This window comes from Athene cunicularia, assembly GCF_003259725.1.
Source record: "Athene cunicularia isolate RWA chromosome 10 unlocalized genomic scaffold, athCun1 chr10_part1, whole genome shotgun sequence".
NCBI classification, from domain to species: domain Eukaryota; kingdom Metazoa; phylum Chordata; class Aves; order Strigiformes; family Strigidae; genus Athene; species Athene cunicularia.
This window is the reverse complement of record NW_020799112.1, coordinates 17,176,055-17,198,115: the sequence shown is the minus strand read 5'-3', so window position 1 is coordinate 17,198,115 and position 22,061 is coordinate 17,176,055. Positions and strand designations below refer to the sequence as shown.

Below are 22,061 nucleotides of genomic sequence, written 5' to 3'. Positions count from 1 at the left end.
TTGTCCAAACAATCTTATGGGGAGACAATGGTTTAACAGAGTTCAGTAGATCAATTTTACTCTCAATAAGACGATGGCTTTGGCATTGGTATCCTGGAAATCCCACAATTGTTCTTACACAGCTGCACATCTACAATATCTCTGGGGACTAAACAGGTGAACTCAGATTGTAATTTGGGAATGGAATGTCCGTCTTTGAACTCCAACTGGGTTGTCTTTTGATCTTACTGCTTTCAGCTCTAAAAGTAAAGTCCTCACCTAAGAGTAGCTTTAGTGTTTTCACACGAACTTGGATGCTGTACAACATCATCGCCTATCACTGGTTTCTGTGGGGTGGAATGTTTTTAGCACTACCGATAATTAGTTTGATTAAAGATGCACAAAGCTCCTTTATCAGTGTTTCCAAATACTTTTTTTTTTTTTTTCCCACCTGTTTTATGTACTTAAGGCTCTGGAGGGATAATATTCTCTTTTTACAGAGATGACTGGAAAACTTGGTCCTTTCTGAATTTTTACCTCGGAATTGGGATCAGCAGTCTTGTGAACCTCCCAAGCAGGGAGCTTTTGAAAAGGTCCCAGAGTTTAACTGCAGTGCTGGAAAGATGGGTAAAATTTAAGCTGAAACTCCATGGGAATGGACAAGCAGGGAGAATATAGCCTACTGTTTGCTTGAGTTTTCAGTTAAGCAGAGTTCGCCAACCCAGCTTTTTCCTGGGTAAGCGTTTGAAAATGCCAAATGATCCTATGGATCAAATGTGAGGCTTCCTATTGCACACAGCAAGCTGTCACTATAAGTTTTGCAGTAAAAGGTTAATGTCCTGTTTTACATTCAGTTAATGGCAATTGAAATTAAATCTGTAACCTCGGTAGTATTCGCTCAGAGTAAAACAAATCCCGGTAGGTTTCTGGCTTCAATAGAGCATATTGAAACGGGCAGCTGGGTGTTCTGGCTGCTAAACTGCTTGCTGAGTTGAAAAGCAAAACCAAAACCCTCTTTGTGATCCAAGTGAACACTTGGGTTCTTTAGAGAGGCCATTGCAGGGGTCATGGGTGACAGAGGATGCCACCAACTTCAGGGATCAGCTCTCGAAGCCTGCTTTCTATTTTCTCTTAAAAATCACTCTTCATCCTTAGTCAGATGGACTCTGAATTCATGAGTCTCTTGCTGCTCGTTGTGCTTTTAGTGTTTGGTAGTAACTTCAGATTACGTAGTGATTCCAGCACTGGCAGTATTAGAGCTATATAAATGTCAGGCTTAAATTGTCCCTTTGTTTTTTTTAGACTTTAGGCTTTATTCTAACAAATGAAAACCAAAATTAATCTTTCTTGTTGGCATGTTAAGATATACTAGCGAATTAAATCCATGTAAATCATTAATGTTAGCGTTTTAATGTCTTTGGTAGTGCTATATCACCGTCATATTAAAGGACAATGCTTTATCTGTGAAATCTACTAATTTCTGGGAATGAACCATGATGTTAAATCTTAATTTAATAACCATTAACAGTGTGGTTCCTTCAAATGAAAACTAGGGCATCCAGAAGCCCTGGGAGAAGTGGGAAGCAGGAATGGTATAACTGAGGGAGAAATAGCTGAGTTTCTCTCCTGTAGTTTTAGAGGTGTAGCTTCTGTTCTCTGAGGGATTCGGGATGTTACTTTGTCAAAACCTATTTTCTGGTTGTAGGATAATTTTTCCTTAGTGAGATGTCTATCTGCAGCATGAGTTTAATGTTTCTGCACATAACTGGACAAGCAGGAAGCTAATGGACTTTAGTAGATTGACCTGACTAAAGAGCATTTATTCTCATGAGCTAAAGCAGAAGAATCTGGCCCCCAGGGCCGTGCCACTGGCCAAGATGTAAAGGAACAATTACAACAAAGGAAATATATTTGAACTGACTTATTGTTGCTTTTAAATTATAAAATGGAAAGCATATCTTGCAGCAGGTCAAAAAAAGTGGTGATGTGGGTGTGTTTGCAGTATACTCTAGGAATCAAAGCTTTAAGGGGCGTTTCTGGCACTCAGAATACTTCCTCTGTTTGTTTTTCCAGCTGGAAAGAGGTGATAAGCCTTTCAGTGGAGACGTGTTTCTGGGCTGATACCCGTTCCTTCTGGCTGTTTACTTTCACTTGATGAATGGGCTGACACACAGAGAGGATAGTAGGATGCTGCTTCTGCCTCTGATCTAGGAGCCAAACAGGAAAACCTTTCCAAGGCTGGTGGATTTAAATATGGTACAGACAGTTTGATATGTCAAAGCTCTAACAGCCTCTATGAAAAAATAATAAAATGCAGCACAGAAAATGCAGAATTGCTATGGGTCCATCCTTCTTGGGAAGCTGGAAATTGGAGCCCGAACACTTTAGTCTCTACTGTGGCTACCAGAGGCACGTACAAGAGCTGCTCAGAATGGAGTTGGGACTAGCAAGTTCAGCTCACAGAAAAGTCCGTGCAGTAAGTAGAGCATGGCTAAGTGGTGTTTCCATGAATGGTTTTTACTAGGTTTAAAAGTTACGCATATGTGACAAAAGGGGGAGTGAAATGGGTAGTGAAGAATACAGCTGCTTAGATTTACTGAACTCTGAACAGGGGCATTAGAGGTATTTTGCTACCATTTTGGTGCTTTTCTGCCTTTCCTAATGGAACTCTCAAGATTTCTGGGGAGGCTTCAATCAAAATACACCTGGAGATCTGGGCTTTACTACTGGCTCCATTTCTGAAGTGCGGAGTCATCTTTATCTGGTCCTGCCACGTCATCTAAAAAGTGTGGAGTGAATTACACCAAATTTTGAAAACTGTAAAACCATACAAGTGACTCTCAGACTATAAATAATGAGGTTTGTGACTACTTAGCCCTGTAGTTATTTAATTAAGTGTAGCACAATGGACAGAACCCTGATCATGGAAAAGTAAAATTTCTCAGCAAGATGCTGTGTTTTAGATTAACTCAGGACAGAGAGAAAAAGCAGCCTGTGCTGTTCTCTATAGGAAATGTAGCAGAGAGAACTGAATGTTCTTTCTTGTCAGAGGCTGCAAATAAAAGTTAACTACAACAGACCATGATTTATGTAAATGAAAGCCTTGCTGCATCGTGCACAGAGCTATTAAGGAGAGAAAATACCAAGTTAGGAACAAGTGAAAACTCTCTCTAAACTCTTCCTTTCTCTCCCACACTCTCAGCATCAAGTGATGGCCGTAGAAACTATTCGTATCAAGTTTTCTTGGTCTGTTTTGTTCTGTTATAATAATGTGACTGTGGTGGGTTGGCCTTGGCTGGATGCCGTGTGCCCACCAAGGCTGCTTTATCACTACCCCCCTCAGCTGTCACAGACAAAAGAGACTCGGCTTAGGAAAAGTAACTTAATTTATTGCCAATCAGAGTAGGGTAATGAGAAATAAAACAAATCTTAAAATACCTTCCCTCCACCCCTCCCTTCTGCCCAGGCTCAGCTTTAATCCTGATTTCTTCACCTCTTCCCCCCAGGCAGTGCAGGGGGACAGGGAATGGGGGTTGCTGTCAGTTCATCACACGTCTCTGCTGCTCCTTCCTCCTCAGGGGAGGACTCCTCACGCTCTCCTCCTGCGCGGGGCCCTCCCACAGGAGACAGTCCTCTAACGTGAGTCCTTTCCATGGGCTGCAGCTCTCCGTGAACTGCTCCAGCGTGGGTCCCCCACGGGGTCACAAGTGCTGCCAGTGAACCTGCTCCAGCGTGGGCTCCTCTCTCCACGCGTCCACAGCATTGCCAGGAGCCTGCCCCAGCGTGGGCTTCCCACGGGGTCACAGCCTCCTTCGGGCACCCACCTGCTCCGTGTGGGGTCCCCCCGGGCTGCAGGTGGGTCTCTGCTCCCCCGTGGACCCCCATGGGCACAGGGCACAGGTGCAGGGGAATCTCTGCTCCAGCCCCTGGAGCACCTCCTGCTCCACTGACCTTGGGGGCTGCAGAGTTGTTTCTCTCACGTATTCTCACTCCTCTCTTCAGCTGCAATTACTGTTGTGCAGGTTTTTTTTCCCCCTTATTAAATCTGTTATCCCAGAGGCGCTAACACCATTGCTGACGGGCTCAGCCCTGGCCAGCAGCGGGTCCATCCTGCAGCCACCTGGCGTTGGCTCTATGGGACACGGGGGAAGCTTCTGGCAGCTTCTCATGGGAACCACCCCTGTAGCCCCCCACTACCGAAACCTTGCCACACGAACCCAGTACAGTGACCCAGAATAACCACAACTCCTGTGATGGAAAAAGGCACAGGAAATTCCCTTGACCTTGTGTCAAGTTCTTCAGCTGCCTTGGTCCCAGAAAAACCTGGAACAGGCTATTCTGTCCCGACTGCCCAACACCAGTATGGCAGAGGTGCTGACAGAGAGGTGGTGGTGGAGCGGACTGTAAGAACTCTGTCAGGGGACTTTCTGTTATGAAAATACAACTGCTGGCAAGTACACCATGTCAGTCGCCCAGAAGTTAATCTTGGTTTAAATGGATGGATAACTTTTTGAGTAGATGTAAACTGAATGAAAACTAACCCCTACTGTATGTTGGTTGTGAGACATTCAAAACTGAACACTTGTGGTTTACAATCAGTTTTATCATGTACACGAATACTTCGAGTGAATTAGGAAGTTCATGCCCATATGTTGATTGTTAATGACTTAATAATACGTAAGCATCGTCTAATAGGCACTGGGTGCGTCATTTCAGTGAAATGCAAAGGCATTATCCTTTTTTAAGGATGGAAAATGAGGCCTGAAAATGCAAGATTTTGGCCCAGGACATAGAGAAAGTGAGAGAGAGAGAGAGAGAATAGTTATTTAATAAAGGGTTCTTGAGCTCACAGCACCAGTCCATTTGTTGTCTTTTAAGTGATTCTCTGTGTTAAATAAGCTTTTAGTATCTATTAAATTATTTTTTGTAATAAAATCAGTTAAGTAGTAGAGCTGAAGAAATGGGAAATGAGCATCAGATGGCAATGTTTTCCAGGAGTTTAGCTCTAGGGATAACCTTTATTATAATCAGTAATCTAGGCAATGATTATTGTAAATGTTAAAGGTTGTATGGTAATTAATGGACTTGAGCATAACTAAGATATCAAAAATATCAAGAAAAAGTGAATTACTTTGTAATCTGTAATTGTCTAAATAGTAGGTATTTTGATAGTTCCAAAAGAAAAGGTGTAAATTTAAGTATAACGAACGGAGGTCATGTGGAGAAGTTGGGGCCAGGGCCCAGTAAAGCAGCAGCCCCACATTCCATCAGGGAGAGGATCTGAAGTCCTGTGGGAGAATGATGCCTTATTTTTCCCTGTCAGTAAAGGCCAAAATGCAAACTGTCTCACTTTACCCAAGTGAGACTATTCTCTCAAGCCCGTAAAGCAAAGATATCGACAGTACATCCGTCATTCAATGGAAACATCACCCAGAGCAGGCCGGCGTGGTGCGGTGGGATGGCGCTTTGACGGAACACCTCATCCACGACGAGGGGAACGTGGCTTTGAATTAAAGCCCACATCTGGCCCACCCTTGGACTCTGCTCCCCTGCCTCGCTCCTGGGCATCTCTCTCAGCAGCGCCCTGGCAGGGGCTACTATGCACTGCCGCTTTAAGGCATGCAGGCACTGCCAGGCAGAGGTCCTCTCCACGCTGGAGCAGCAATCCTCTGCTCTGCAGGGCTCGCAGTCGCTCGCTGCTCTCTGCTTAATAACATTTGGCTGCTTATGAGACATCTGACCAGCAAGCTAAAGGCTTCCTTCTAGCGCAGCAGAGTTTCACCTGGTGCGGGCGGCAGCTGCCACCATGGCAGCAGCAACGGGCTCTCCTGCAGTAAAAACTGCCAAGTCCTGCAAAAAGTATCGAACGGTGAAGCGGCACGCTGGCATTTACACCTACCAGGAGCCACCCCACAGGTAAGAGACCCTCCTCTCCCCTGAAGTGCACATCTGACTTGTCTGGCACAGAAGTGGGATCTTGTCTTTTCACTTTCATTTAGACAGAGTGTGGTAACGCGGAAGGAGCATCAGAAAGAAATCACTCTTCTCTCTAGATGTAGTTCAAACCTCTTTTATTTTCACAAAAGTCATGTTTCATACTGCAACATAAACACTGTACATTAAACAGTGTAACTCCAATGAGTTCGGGGTATAGCAGGGTAAGAAATCTCTCTACTTTCACTGTGTAATGATGTATTTCCCTTGAATGTCCCCTGTGACCAAGGTGACAGGACTGTGGACTGATGGATCAGTGGTCTGATGAAGTATGTCCTTTGAATGTTCTTACAAGGCATGGTTTAGGTTATGATTTATTTCTAAGTGATTAAAAGGTGATGCTTTTTCAGCAAAAATTGCAGGGAACTTTCCTAAAAAGTACATAGCAATACAATTAGAAAAATTCCTAGCTGGTGGTTGTTATAGTGCTTCGGATCTCTTCATTCAGGGGGAAACAGTCACCGCAGGTTTTCAGACCTAAGCCTCTGCAAGAATGAATATTGCTGCTCTTTCATATACAATGCCCTGCTTCAAACAGGGAATTGTGAGAGCTGCAGCTTAGCAAATGTGGTGACAGCATCAGAAAAGATGATTTAATAATCATCCACGGAAATCTGCATCAAAGCACATGAATCTTTTTACAGGGATAGGTAATTCTTGGTGTGCAGGGTCCCACACTCCCATCCCCCTCGGCAGGGAACAGTGACTGCAAGCCAAGCATCTGTTCCCCCCGTTCTAATGAGAAAATATTTTATCAGTATTACAATCAAAACAAAAGGCCAACACCACCTGGTGAATAAATGAATGTGAAGTGCTCTTGCTATTTAGACAGCATTTTGTTCCAGAAAAATACATAAAGTGTCTTGCTAGCATGTTGTACAAGCTGTACGGCTGGAAATGCTTGGAGAGGAAAGCCTGGGGTTCGTAGGGGGGAGTGGGGATAATTTATAACTGGTGGGGCTTCATCAACTTTAAAACAATAAGGTCATGCAAGTTCCTTAGCTCACCGCTGTTGTGTTGCTCTAATGGGATGGATCCTGTGCAAATCAATAGTTTGCTTGGGACCCGAATGGGAATCATTTGTCTTGTTTTCCCTCTTGTGGGGTGTGCGCTGCGTTGCCAGCAACTCGGATGACGATATCGGTGAAGAGCAGGCTGAGAGCCACGACCCAGAGCAGATCTTTCAGAACATCCAGTATCAGAAGGAGATTATGTCCAACATCCGCTGCCGGCCATGGCCGATGAGGCAGAAGCTGAGGGCGCTCAGGTAAAGGTGTTTGCACGAAAGCTTTCGGGCTCACTGACTGTGACAAGTGCTTCCAGCCTCAGAAGTTTCTCAGTGTAAGCTAGAAGGGGTTATACACAGAAATGATTAAGAGCTGCTGGGAAAGCATGCCATGAGGATGATCGGACAAGATCTGAGCGCTGGCTGAAGGCAGCAGCCTCGGGGTGGAAGTCTGCAGGTGAAGTTGTCTCCGATGTGTGCCTGTGGCTCCCGTTAGACAGTCACTGTACAGAAGAGAGCAAGAAATCATGCTTTGGCTATTAACTATTAAAAGAGTGTGTTATCTATTCAGCGGCCTAAGGAAAGGCTGTTGGTAATACTCTGTAATCAATTTTTAACGTAAACTGTTTCACTGTCCCAGAAAGGAAAACCAGTCTGCCATTTTCAAGGTAATTGCATGCGATGATGGCATGGTATGAGAACAGAAGCTGGTCAGAATTTCAGGTAATATATTGTAAATGGCAGTAAATACTGGACACTTGTAGGTTTCAAAGGTACATTCACTTTAATAATAACATGCTTCACATTTTAAGATTGCAATTATTATATTCATAATTCCAAATTTACAGTCAAAGAGTGGGTGCCTAACTCTTTGAGTCATCTGTCTAAATTTTGTCGGGTCTTTCGCAGCGTGATCTCTTTGCTTTATTTTTCCTTTTCATCTGGCATCTTGCTCCTAAAAGTATGATGCTGGGATGGTATTTTAGTGGTAAGGAATCCCTACCAGCAGTAGAGCCCTTTTGTAATCTTGGAAGCAAAGAGAGATTTTCCTCTCTCAGGCAGAGTCTGTGACTTGCTGCCTTCCTGCTCCTGTTGATGAGATTTTGGTGGCCCCCATCCACCTTCTGCTGAGTTCAGAGACTCCATAAGACCAGTGAATGTGCACCTATTTGTGTCTTACAAGAGTGCTACACGATATTTGCAGAAGAGGTGTTAGTATCCACATGAGATTAGCCTGACAGTAATGGGGATATTTTTATTTTAGTCATTTGAGTCGTGTCATTTTAAAAGAAAGACTTTGAACCAAAAAGATAGAGAAAACAAATGAGAGAAATAGAAAACTCTCCCTGCAGTCAGAGTTTCGAATACTGAGTTTTCTCAGACAAAAATCTCAGTGGTTTTAAAGTGTCAGTAAAAATCTCAATAGGAAAAGAAAAAAAGCTTTGCCTGGATACGGATTTTATGGTGAGACAGTCCACGATGGTATTTCAAAGCATCTGACAACTTCATTAGTTACTGCTTGTGCAGAATAAGGGGCTCCAAGTAGCAGGATCACTGTAGAATGAATTTCCACCTTCTTGTGCAGACAGGCAAAGGAGATCGTGCTGAAGTACGAAGGGAGGCTCACTAGAACAAGAGGTTACCAAGCCGCTGGTGCAGAGGTATAGCTGCTTTTCCTTAAATCACAGCTCCTTTCTGTAGTTTTCATTTACAGAGACATATGTTTGCTATGCTATCCTGATCTCCAGCTCAGGAACTCTGTAGAAGGAGGAAAAAGCAGTTAAAATATTTTTCTTTTTTTTTTTTTTTAATTGTGAATGCAGTAATTACATTTTTGCAGACTAATTTGATGTGTTGAAGGATGGATGTCCTTCTATTAACGCAGTATAAGCGTCCTTCTCAAATAATCTACAAATATTGATGCCTGCTAGAGGGGGTGATGGGAACGGGATACCAGCAACACAATACCAGTTTTCTCTGAGAGCTATTTCACCAGACTCTGGGGCCATAGTTCAATAGTTTACTATGAAAAACGTGTCTAGCTTTTAGTTTGGAAGAAAATCCTACAAAAGCTTATGGTAAATACATTGTTAAAGAAGGGTTTTGCTTGCATAATAGTCAAAGGATTTGAATCTGATCTTAACAAATCTACTTACATCGGTGAAAATAGATTCTGGCCCTAATTTCTGGAAATTAGGAACATGTAGGAAATTGTCACTAATATGCAAGCAAGAGAGATCTTTGGTCATCTAAGCAGTCAAGAACATTTTTGTCATCATAATGAGTAGACTTACTGAGTAACTTAATTCAAAAAGGCAGGCTTGTAACAGTAAGATTCATGTTTTATTCATGTGAACAAGTGAAAGGCTGCATATGTATCTGTCATTCTGCTATGTTGGCCCACAGCAAAGGTTAAAATACTCCTTTTCAAGGTAGGAAAGGGTCTTTTTTTTTCCTTGTTCTGTCTTGTCATGTGTGGAAGTAACAAATCCTGTTATAATAAATACTGGTCTTTGCCTTTGACTTGAGTGGAACTAGGATGATCACTAGAAAGAGAAGTGCTAAGGGTCTGCAATACACGTTAGTAAAGCAGAGATTGGACTCATTGCTTGTTCATATTCCCTTTCCTATTTAAAAAAAAAAAAAAAAAAAAAAAAAAAAAAAACTTAGAGTTCACAATGAATTAAAGTTTGTATCTAACCTAATGGCTTCTATTGTGTGTATTTGCTTGAAGACATACAGTATAGGGATGTAATTCAGCAGTTAATTAACAGCACTCATTATGTGTAGGGGAACTGTATTCTTTTTTCCTAGCACAAATTAGGGAATACAGCCTTTACATCAAGGCTAAATTCAGTAAATGCAACAGAATGAGTTGCGCTTTTTAAATTTTATTTAAATTGGAAGGACTTCATTTTCATGTATTTTCTCAGAAAATAGCATGGTGACCAAGGAGACAAAAATTGTAGCATGGCAAAACAAGCCCGATGTCATCAAAATTAAGAACTCAAGGGTTGAACATGTGCTAAAACCAAAATGCAGCTGTAAGTTTATACATTTTTAACTAAGGTTTTTAAATTGGCAAAATACACCCTATTCATAATTGGGCAATCCATTCATGCTGCTATTTATGAACATTCAAGTTAAAATACCTCTTGCTGTTTTGACACTGAAAGTATTTTCCTTTTCAGTTCAATTATTTTTTGTTTGCATTGTATATGTTCATATTTGCAATTAATGCCAGATGCCCATACTCTGCATTCTAAGTTATCTGTTCAGGTATGCAGTAGGCAGGAAAAGAGGTGATAGCTATCTAATTATAATTTGAACAAATACTACTCCCACATGGACTTCTTTGTGTACTTTGCAAATCTGCAGTGCAACTGGCACAAGCTGCTCGATTCCTTCCTCTGCCTTGCGAACCCTGTTTTCAAATGAAAATAGCAACCCCGGCAATTCCCATGCAATTCCCAGCACCTACAGTTTCTTTGTTCCATTAAAATAGTTCCCGTTCATGCAATGAAGTACCACACCACCATAAAAATTAATTAACTTTGGCCAAAGACGTTGACGATATATCCAGTAATTAAAATGTTATTTACTCCTCTTTTGTTTTAGGAGATTAGATTACATGATAAACTATTGACACTGCTGCTGCCTAAGATATAGGGTTTTTTTTTTAATATCTAGCTGTACTAAAAATACTTTATAATGCATAATATACAAATATTATTTTCCTGTTGATACTATAAAATTGTAGCTCTAATTCAACAAATCCAGAACCAGCGCAGTTTCGCAGATGCAGGTTTTGTTTCTTCTCCCCCATGCATATTCACACCCCACTGTGTGCAGATGCTTTCCTCTGACCGTGCAATAAATGGAGGTTGAATAAAGTCTCAACACAGGTTTTCTGCACGTGTCAGCTGTTAAGACATGGAGCTGAGAAGACGATAGTTGAATTCGCTACTGTTTAATACAAAAGCTTTTTTCTTCCCCTAAGGAAGTTTCCTCTAAGGCATTATGCTTCTCTTAAATTTGAAGATAGTTGTCCATTTTGTTTGTCCAGGAAAGCAAATTTATTATGTGTAGCATGGCAGAATTCCCTCATAAATTACTCAGAGGCTAAGTGTCCTGGCAATACCCCGCTTGGATGACTTGTGCTGCCCGGAGCCACTGCCTGGCCCTTCTCTGCAGTTCCTCCCCTCCACAGCCCCCACCCAGGGAGGAGGCGTCAGGGAACTGCACCCATCGGCTTCCCTCTGTTGGTTCCTCATGGTCTTGACGTGTAAAAGGTGTAGAGTGGCAGCTCCTGACTGTACCCTCGGAGGTGTATAAAGGGTGCCCTCTCCCATCTTTGTTGGTATTTGGCCAAGGACCCCTTGTGCCCCCCCCATTTTATGTGTTTCTAAAACCCACCATGGTTTGCTTTGCCCCCCTTACCCAGAGACGTTCTCAAAGATCTTAGTAGTTAGTGTTTGTAATATTTCTTGTGATACGAGATGAAAGAGACATGAGCAAAATACCGTGCATTTCTTTTTTTTTTTTTTTTTTTTTTTTTTTTTTACATGTGGGAATGTCATCTTTCTCATTTCTCTCCTTTTTTTCTCAGCTTTGGAGGAAGTTTATTCGACTTGCATATAATTTTGTCGTAATCTTTATTCCTTGGGAAATGAGAATAAAGAAAATCGAGAGTAAGTATAAAGATTTAATGCGATTGAACAGGAAAGCACTTGATAAAATAATATTTGGGAGAGAGGTAATGTAAACTTTCAGCGGTGACATTTTTGTTTGAAACTGCTTTTTCTTCTTTTCCCGGTGCCTTAGACATTGCACAGTTTTCATTTATGGTTAGTGGGGGTAACTTTTAAAAAGTTAAACTTGTCTCATTGTGATTCTGAAAATGCAGCAAGATTTGGTTATAGTTTATATATAGTCCATGGGGCGGCATCCTCGGACCAGCATCTCCAGATCTGCCCAGGGTTAAGTGTGGTTGTAACCTGCATCATCAGCCCTTGAGTCTTTGAATTGAATTACAGCAGCCCTTAACATTGCACCAGCAGTCAGGTTATAGCTCCGTGCTTCAGCGGGAAAGGGAAATGGATGCATGATGTCACCCAGTTTAGCAGCTTCTTGCGTAAACGCTGCTGGTAATCATGAGACTTCTCCAACAGACTTTGTGTTGGAATTGTATTTTCCTCAGTGACATGTTAACATTTTTCTCTACTTCGCTGTGAATAAGAGAGGTTTTTCTTTTATTATTCAAATAATATCTCATGCATAAATAATATGAGCTTTTATAAGAATGGGTAGCTCAGATAACTATTTTCTGTGGTTTAAGGTCATTTTGGGTCTGGCGTTGCCTCTTACTTCATCTTCTTGAGATGGCTATTTGGAATCAATATTGTGCTTACTATAATGACGGGAGCATTTGTAGTCTTACCAGAGGTAAGAACATGTTGCTCATGTTTATAAAAAAATGCTTATTGTGGCACTTTTCTTTCCGAATTAAACTAATGCCACACTTAAAGGCATATATCAATTTGAAATGTACAATTTCAGATGAATTATTTAAAATAAACTCCCCTCTTAAGAGGTTTTCTTCTGCCAAAGGATGAGATATTTTTGCTATTAGTGTTAGAGATTATATTTTGTCAACATTGGTACTAATGCTTTTACAGAATATGTTTGTATCCGATTACTAAAATGGAGAACCAAATCCTGAAAGCTATAGTTGGTGTTGAGTACACTCAAGTACTCTGTTACACCAAATGACTCTGTTAGTGTCATTTACAGACAGAAAAACATAACCTTCCTCTGCACACTCTGGATTATTGTCCATTAGAAATAATTTTCTAGAAGTTCTGAACAGCCGCAACTTTGTTCAGTTCTTGCATTGTAAGTAAGGTTATTGTTAACTTTGTTAAATTATTAATATATATTATTTTCCCTCATCCTGTGCTTTAATAACGTTATGAGAAAACATGGACATATCTGATTATTCATCTCATTGGCTAAAGTAAAAAAAAAAAAAAGTAAGCACCCACAAAACAAACAAAAAAGTAAACTGTGAAATAGAAAAGTTATTCACTTCGATCTTTTACTTTTTTAAGGAAAAGTAGATTTAATCTTGAAATACCATTTCAAGATCAAACACTGTCATCTTTAATTTTAAAAAAACTTAAATGAAAACAAAGATAACTTTTAAAGCTATTTTGGTAGTGGTTTCAGTTAATCTCTCTTTTAATTTCTCGGCCATTTTGAAGATGTCTACAGAGCACCAAATTTCCTCATAGGTAGACCACAGGCAGCAAAAAAAAATTAAAAATGCAGGATTTCTCATGGAGTTTCTGGTTTAGGACAAGGAATGACCCAATACTCGTTGTCCTAATCGTATCACGGGGGCAGGCGGGCGGCTGGTGGTGGGTTCTGCTGTGCAGCCCCAGGTCCGACGGGCTCGCACAGCTCCTGACACCATCTCTCTCTTTCCCAGCTCCTGGCCGGAGCCCCGTTCGGCAGCACAGTCAGCAAGACCATCCCCAAGGAGCATCTTGCATCTGCTCAAGATCTGGACACCATCTGGTCACTAGGGGCAAGGCTAAAACCACTCTTTATTGTTTTGCTATTGCTGTTGTCTTATAATCACTAGTTCCTGCTCTTACTTAAGGGCTCTGGTCTTTGCAGGGCTACCTCCAGTACTCTGTTTTGTTTTACGGTTACTACGGTCATGACAGGAAGATTGGGAAAGCTGGGTATCGGCTGCCCCTTGCCTACTTCCTCGTTGGAATGGCAGTGTTTGCTTACAGCTTCATCATTCTCTTAAAGAAGTAAGACCTCCAATTCATTGCTGTTCATAAGCTTGTGTGTTCAGGCAAGAGTTAACAGGGCATTTATCCCATTTCCTCTGTATTTATTCTGCATAGAAGTCTGCTAATATCAGGGATGCAGACTGAGGCTAATTCTAGCTTGCTTTTTATCTTGCTGTCACTTATCTTTGCTCTCTCTTCAGTTTCACAGTCTATAAAAGGAGGGCAGCACAGATGATATATGTGCTTTGTGTTTGTGTAGTGTAAGGTCTGACACTCATGGAAGTCCTTCCTGTTTTCCTTTTTTTCTGGTATAAATATTGCTATAGCAGAAATTTGTATTTTAAGTGTAACGGTTTCAGCACTATTATTCCCATCTATTGAAATACAAATATACAAATTCCATCCTAGATGTAATATAATTTACATTGTTTCAGATGGTGTGTGGCATTACGTTCAAATATAAGCTTCATTCCTTTGCTGTTGAAGGGCCAGGAGTAGGAGTTACTTAGCAGAAAGAGAAAGACTGCCAGTCTGACCATAAATCCAGGAATGGGCAATGCTTGGAGAAGCGGCAAGGTCACTCTATCCTCTCCTGATTTGCATTCTCTTCCCTTCTGGGTACCTATTTAACCAGCACCCTGCAGTCCAGGGACGTTTTTAGCACTGCCTGTATTAACTCTGTTTTGAAGCTGAACCTTCCCTTACCATTTATTTTTATTCTACCTGCTGGTTTGTGCCAAGGGGTCACTGATAGGTTTGAAACTGATGTACAAATCTGCAGTTTCTGGATATGATTAGCTCTTCTCCTTCTGACTTAGCTCACTGACTCTCTGCTTAGCTGCTTATAGTTCCTCTTTCAACGTTGTCCTTTTGGATGACCTTTCTTTCATAAGCTGTTGACCTTCATTTCATTTCTTACACTCTGCAATATTCTGCCATTTTGCTTATCTGAGATGAGTAGGTGGGGGTTTCTTTCTTTTTCCTGAGGTCTGTAAAATGGCACTGGGTTTCTATTTAACAATAACATGTATTTTGAGGGTGAAAACAATACAGAAAACAATCAGATCTTGTGTACGATCACTAGTTTTGCCAAACTAGCTTGTAAGCACAGTAATAGTGACCTTAGTGATGGTATCTTATAGCTGGATCCTACCTGGAGGTTGTAGAACTGAAATATATTTAAGTCCACAGTTCTAGGGAGATTTATTTGCTTTATTTGTCAGCTATAAAGAATGTAAATATCAAACCAGCCTTCCACTATGAGTCACTTCTGCACTAGAACAAAAGTGAAGTTCATGCTCGGAACCTCACCCTGTTTTATTTCCTTCAGAAAGCTGCCAACAATGGCACTAATTGCCGCAAACTTTTCATAGTTCTAAAGGCACAGACATCTGAAAACTATGAACCGAACCAGTGATTTCCTTCATTAACAACAGTCGAATATTTGTTATTTTTTTACAGAATGGCAAAGAACTCAAGAATGAGTTTAGCAAGCGCCTCTGATGAAAATTACACTTTCTGTTGGAGACTGTTCTGTGCTTGGGACTATTTAATAGGAAACCCTGAGGCTGCAGAGAGCAAAGCTGCTGCCATAGTTAATAGCATTAGGGTGAGCAACTGACCTTCAAATTATTTAGACCTGATCTGTTTGTTAATCTCTAAATTATATTTCTTTCCTCTCATTCCCTTGCATTTCCTGTTGGGTTTTGGTATTCATTTACAGATCTGTTTGCCTAGGGTAGGGTTAGCATCACTTTTCTGTGTGGTATTGCAGTCACATCGTACTTGCTGATGCTGTCATTCTGTCCCAGGAAGGCCACTGTGTTCTTCTTCCTAAGTTTTATTTAATGCCACTGTGTATGTGACGAGTTAGATAACTGGAAACAAATTTGCTTGTGATGCAATTTTATTGAGTAATAGAATCAAAATCATGTTAACAATGTGAAAATACTCATTTATTTCATCTCTCCATAACAAATGGTCTAAGGACATCTTACAGCTCTCTCAATATTAGAAAACTGCTTTAAATACAGATGTTTTCCATTGAGAATTTAAGAACAGATGTGTTTTTCATCAAAAGTAATTTATTTCTCAAAGTCGGTGGATTCTCATTAAGTCATTGAACAAAATTACTTCAAATTGTGTCAAGGATAAATTAATAAACTCTGATATTTAGTTATTATGAGGATAACTTTTGACAGTTCTGTATTATATTACTGACACATGAATTCTATAGGCACATCCTGCAAAAAGATCAGGGAGTGTAAACCTCTGGTTGTACCCCATTGAACCCGAATGACTGAAAGTGCGCAAGTATTTGATGAATTTGTTTCTCAAATCTCCTTCGCTATTTAAGCTTACTTATCACTCCTAAAAAGCTATGCAGGGCAGAGAAGTATTTATCTGCTTACACTTTCAGGATGTGAAGTTTTTTTATTAGTATACTTGATAACTTCTGCAAAAGATATGTGCATTATTTGTGCTGAACGCTGTTAAGATGGTAATGCTGTGTTTCTTTCCAGGAAGCTATATTGGAAGAGCAGGAAAAGAAGAAAAGCAAAAATTTGTATGTATATAAGATCAGAGATACTTTTCAAAGCACTATTTCAATGCAGATAGCAGTGCTAATCTGCTTGTCTCGTACTTCTAAAAATCATATTACAAAAGACTCCGGGTTTCATAGGACAACCTACTGTATTGCCTGTGTCATTTCTTTCTTTCTTTTTTTTTTTCTCCCCCCCCCAGGGCAGTGACTATAAGCTTAAGAATTATTGCAAACATCCTTGTGCTCCTCTCACTTGCTGGAAGTATTTACATCATATACTTTGTTGTGGATCGATCCCAAAGGTTAGAGCGCGCCAAAAAGGAATTGACTCTTTGGGAAAAAAATGAGGTACACTGTCTTTATGCCACCTCTGTGTTAGAAGTAGGATTATTTTCTCGGGGCTTTCTGTAGCAATAGTGAATGTTCTGTGAATATTTCCATTCAGAGGAAGGAGTGGATACTGAGAGTAGGAAGTGAGTAAGGATGGAGAAGGTACTCATCCATTTAAGAGGAGGATGCTGGCTTCATATTTCCCATGTATTGTTTTTATTTTAATTAATAAAGTAGTAACTTTAAAGCTATAACATCCAAAGTAAAGACTCCTGAGTGGTATTCCAGATCTATAATTTTGCATCGTAACTACTGTTATTGTTAATGTCAATAATAACTTTTAAAATATCTCCTCCAAGAAAAGCCATCACCAAAGCATGTACATCAGCAGTATTTTAATCAGCACTCAAGGTACCACAGAAAATCTACATGAAAAGCTCCCAAAACGCTGTGTCTTTCTGTTCTGTAGGTAAGTGTAGTTGTGTCACTGATCACAATGATTGCACCCTCTGCTTTTGAACTTGTGGCGGCTCTGGAGATGTATCACCCAAGGACTACTCTTCGCTTCCAGCTTGCCAGGTATGGGCGTTATGCGGTGTAGAAAATCTGTGGGAAGAAAGGGAGAAAGAGATGTGTTCTGGTGACATGTTTTAATCCAGCCAAACCAGAGGATGTATGAGAAGGCAATGGGATAATGATGCACTCAATTCTTGTTTTCAGGGTTCTTGTTCTATACCTGGGAAACCTCTACAGTTTAATCATTGCTCTCCTGGATAAGGTGGACAGTATGAGTGTCACTGTAAGTTTAACTTGATGTTTTCTGATGTGTAAAGCGAGTAGACTTTACAGATAGAATTCCATTTACTGTGATATATATGAAGACAGATGAAAATTTCTTTGCAATTGATTAAAACATATTACATTTTCATAGGATTGTAAAGTTCAGTTTTTAATGTTCATTTACAACTGCTTGTAGTTTTTTAGGATAACCAGATCCATTTGACTGCTGATGTAAGACAATAAATAGATTTCTGTGCATTATTTAACTATTAAAAAAAGAAAAAAAAGCCATCGCTTTAGGTCAAATATTTCCACCTACCTAAAATCAGCTTTCAGTACTGCCCTTACAAGTTTTTTCTGACTCCATATATTGACAACCACTTGAGTCACCTAACTGCTGCTTGAAAATATGTGAAGATACACCTCTAAGTGTGTATGTTGTAGAAGGTACAGACATCTGCATGTATGTACAGTTGAAAAAGGAGCTTTCAGGACATTTATCATTTCAGGACTCTGACATTAACAACAACGCAAGTAATTCTACCACCTTCTTAGCAACCAAAACTCTTTCTAAAGAAGACAATTTATCTACAACTATTCCTGATGTACAAATTAAGAGAAATGGCATTGTCACGTTGGAAGAGAGTCGCGCTCAAGGCATGACAGTCTCTGACTCACTGGTTAACAGAACAGTTTCCTTTAACTATAACACCCAGAACCCACAGGATCAGTGCTGGGAGACCTATGTTGGTCAAGTACGTAATTGTTTTATTATGTCACCAACTTATTCCTAAAGCATGTTTGACAAAAAAATAAAATCACGTTGTGCTGTGTACAATTTTAGAGCTTCTCTTTGTATAAATTCCAGAATTTAGCTAATGATTGTGTCGAAAGAGTAAAGTGATATGTCCCAGATACGAGCTTTGTTTTTTGTTCAGTATGTGCAATGTGTTTAGTGTTGTACAGATGTTCTTTTGCCAGGCTTTGGTCTCTGTCTCCAGCTCTGCACAGGCAGATGTCTACAGACGTGTGATACAGATCCTATTTTAATAGGATACATCCTTTTAAACTGATACAGAGAAACATGACTATAAAAATGTATAAGCAGTGACATGCACCCTGTGCAGATTCAGATTGCTGCCTGGATAGAGGGGGATGCAGACCCAAGCCAAGCACGAGATTTGCACTTGGTCATATGTGCAATATCTTTGAAGTTTCTATTCATTTTGCCTCGGTAAACTGCTAGAGAATCCAGTGTTCTTCATTTCTTTGGAGAGAAAGAAGACAAGAACAAAAGGTTTCAAAATACTGTCAGTTTGTAAGAATGGATCCAGTCGGGCGGCAGCACCTTCTATGCATGTTCCCACAATTAGGTTGCAGAAAATCTGCAGATTTAATATAACACCTTTTCCTGCCCTCCATGTGAAGTGTACATCGTTTGTGGCATTTACTGTGAGTGACTAGCAGTGGCACTAAAACATACAGACAAACTTTAACCACACAACATTCAAAAGACGTCATTTGATCCCAAAGTACTTTGGTCTCTGTCGGTGTTGCACTTATGTCCAGGCCACTAGAGTAAGAATGATGCTGGAGTGCTTCTGACTTGCTGATCTCCTCGTTCCAGAGTGAGCAATATTACAGGTCTTATTTGATTATCTGGAGCAAAAGTCTCCTCTTAGGTTTATTAGCCTGACTTTTGTTCTTGTACACCCCTCTCCCTATTGCACAGTCATTAGGAAATTTTTAGAATCGATGTCCATGGGATTTTTTGATTTTTTTTTTTTTTTCCCCAGAACAGCCTAGAGATGTTTTGAATCGAATAATTTCTATTTAATTGTATGATTTTAAAGCTCAATTAAATATAGAATAACCCCATTCATTTGTAAGCACTAAACAGGTCTCTTATGGGTTGATGATCCTACTGCCATTGGGTTTTGGTTTTGAATGAGTAATAAGCATTTCTCATTGCAAAACACTTAGCAAGTATGTATTACAACCATCAGTATAATAAAGAATTGGGTATAATAGAAAAAAATAGTCTGTTTCAGTTTATCTAGATAAATTTTCATAACAGTCATTAAAAAGAAAGCTTGAAGCCATCATAACTAGAATTTTATTGCTGCCAACAATAGAAGGCACACTGGAAACTTCATTATATTTGTTCTTTGGTAAAACAAAGTAAGGGAAACGTCAAACAGGAAAAGCTTAAAAGGGAATTATTTATATATTCAAATAATATTTTATCAGGATACTAAGCTTGAGCTAAAATACAAGTACAAATGCAAAAGAGCCATATGCAGTCCATTTGCTTCCAGAATGACTCAATATGTGTGAACAATATGTATTTCAGGAGATGCTAAAGCTTTCAATTATCGACATGATTTTCACAGTTGCAAGCATCCTGCTAATTGATTTTTTCCGTGGATTGTGCGTCCGATATTTAAGCGATTGCTGGTGCTGGGATCTAGAAAGCAAGTTTGTAAGTACAGTCTTTATTTTATCAAACTAAGGTGCTGAAGGTGGGTAGGTTCCTTTCCTTAGAATTGAATGTCCTTAAAGCTTTTCAACAGATAAATTATTTCTTGGTAGCACACATCTATAATGGCACAGCTCACACTGAGTTTAAATTAGAGGGCCCAGGGTAAATGCTGAGACTGGATGTTTTTCTCAAGCCTACTCCCAGTGCCATGGTGAATAAAAACTTTGTCTTTCCCAAAATGAGATCATGGAGCAGTCCCAGAGTCAAAGGGCATGAGGTTTCTCCCCACATCCTCTTTTCTGTAGCTGTAACATCTATCTAGAAACAATAACCGAAAGCATACAGCCCTTTAGGACAATTACAGTGAGTAATATTTGGTTAGCAAGAAGCTGTTGGCATGAAAGGCTGAGGACTGTCCTTTGTCCTTAACTAAGGAAGTGAACTAGAGAGGAATTCATTTATTTAATTCGCTCCTGTAGAGTAGGTTTTACAGTGTTCCCACTGCTGAAAATTGGTATTTGATCTGGATGTTTCAGGCTATGTGCTGTCTGCAAACTGATTCAGTCAAATGCTTCTAATAAATGTGCTGAAAAAAGATTAAGATAAGGTATTCATCCTACACTGTGTTTCTTGTAGCCAGAATATGGAGAATTCAAAATTGCAGAGAACGTTTTACATTTAGTCTACAACCAAGGAATGATCTGGTATGTAGTCCAGAAGTGATTTTTCTTGACTTTTGTTGGCTGATTACTAAGTCAGTCTGATTATTTCCAATGAAACCTACTCAAGTAAGATATTGGTAATACAGTCTGTTATACTTTATTATAGTAAGAGATCATCTGTTGATAGTGAGCTGTTGTTTACCTGTTTTTACCCCATGTTCTTTTGCAATTAAAATTCCTTCTGGCAACACTGAGCACTGACATGCTACTGTTTTTTCCAGGATGGGAGCTTTCTTTTCGCCATGCTTACCAGCATTCAACGTTCTCAAGTTGATTGGACTCATGTACCTGAGGAGCTGGGCTGTGTTAACGTGTAACGTACCCCATCAGCAGGTTTTCAGAGCATCCCGGTTAGTCAAAATAAGAACAAAAGATAAAGAACGAATCGAACGCAGACAATGGAAATGTCTTCTGTGCATAGGAACAAAATGGCAGGAGATTTTAGCTCTGAAAGTTGACGATCAAATTTGATAGTAATACTGATAGAAGTAGTCTGTGAAAAAAACATAGTTACTGAGAAACCGGAGGGTTTGTAAAGCTGGGGTAGTTAAAAGATATTCAAGCACTGAAAAATATGTTGGGGAGTATTCCTTGACCCATATAGGTGGCCTAACATAAATGCTTTATTTCCATACAGGTCTGACCGAGCACAATAACCTGCATGTGTGTGTTAAATGTTGTCCTATTTCTTGATGTTTCTTTCTTTGAAAGCTATGAAGTATCTGCTTTTGTCTGCCATCGCACAACAGATTTCCCCGTTTTTCTTTTAGCATGATGAATATCTTAATTGTTTGTTCAAAATGGAAATAATTTGGGGCATCTTTAATTCTTAAGAATCGGTTATTTCCAACATGTTTTGAAGATGAATCAGCTTCTGCCACTGTGCTTTTTCTCCCCCAACACAACTTTGTAGTAAGGTCAGTTTTTATAGAAGGATGCTATAAACTGTTCTCTGGCTGCAGCAGTGGTATCTGGAAACCACCGCAAATAGGATTTTCATCATTAAGAGTCTGTTTAAACAGGCTCTGTGCAGTCTTTCTAATCATAGCAGAATGATTTTGATCTTTCCGAAATTTAGATCTTGAACTTGTTAGGTAGATGCAGACTTGCACCTTTTATGTTGCCTCTGTTTTTCTCTCTGATCAGTATAATCTGAAACATGTTACGCCTTCTTGCAGATCAAATAATTTCTACTTGGCCATGCTGCTGTTCATGTTGTTCTTATGCATGTTACCAACAATTTTTGCTATTGCCCGATACAAGCCATCTTTAAGCTGTGGCCCCTTCAGGTATGTTATAATGGACTGCTGAAAATCGCAAAGATTTGATTTCACCCTCTCAAAATAAATTAATCAGATTCAGTAATACCCAAATTACCAATTAAAAAAAAAAAAAAAAAAAAAAAAAAAAAAAAAAA

At 39.9% G+C, this 22,061-nt stretch overlaps 1 protein-coding gene across 3 annotated transcripts in view; it reads left to right on the top strand.

The window, feature by feature from the left end:
* Positions 1-5,528: 5,528 nt before the first annotated feature.
* Positions 5,529-22,061, top strand: part of TMC3 (transmembrane channel like 3) — a 21,586-nt gene continuing 5,053 nt past the window's right edge. Inside the window, exons 1-17 of one of the 3 annotated variants that reach the window (XM_026856295.1) lie at positions 5,529-5,895; positions 7,097-7,240; positions 8,565-8,640; positions 11,589-11,670; positions 12,318-12,424; positions 13,470-13,568; positions 13,661-13,803; positions 15,247-15,394; positions 16,308-16,351; positions 16,531-16,678; positions 17,130-17,239; positions 17,381-17,459; positions 17,950-18,195; positions 19,794-19,922; positions 20,559-20,626; positions 20,866-20,994; positions 21,823-21,933. In XM_026856295.1, coding sequence (XP_026712096.1) covers positions 5,786-5,895; positions 7,097-7,240; positions 8,565-8,640; positions 11,589-11,670; positions 12,318-12,424; positions 13,470-13,568; positions 13,661-13,803; positions 15,247-15,394; positions 16,308-16,351; positions 16,531-16,678; positions 17,130-17,239; positions 17,381-17,459; positions 17,950-18,195; positions 19,794-19,922; positions 20,559-20,626; positions 20,866-20,994; positions 21,823-21,933 — 1,973 coding nt within the window. In that variant the 5' untranslated portion in view covers positions 5,529-5,785. Of the gene's footprint in view, positions 5,896-7,096; positions 7,241-8,564; positions 8,641-11,588; positions 11,671-12,317; positions 12,425-13,469; positions 13,569-13,660; positions 13,804-15,246; positions 15,395-16,307; positions 16,352-16,530; positions 16,679-17,129; positions 17,240-17,380; positions 17,460-17,949; positions 18,196-19,793; positions 19,923-20,558; positions 20,627-20,865; positions 20,995-21,822; positions 21,934-22,061 lie in introns of those variants that run through there. The other 2 variants (XM_026856296.1, XM_026856298.1) reach the window with 2 other exon arrangements.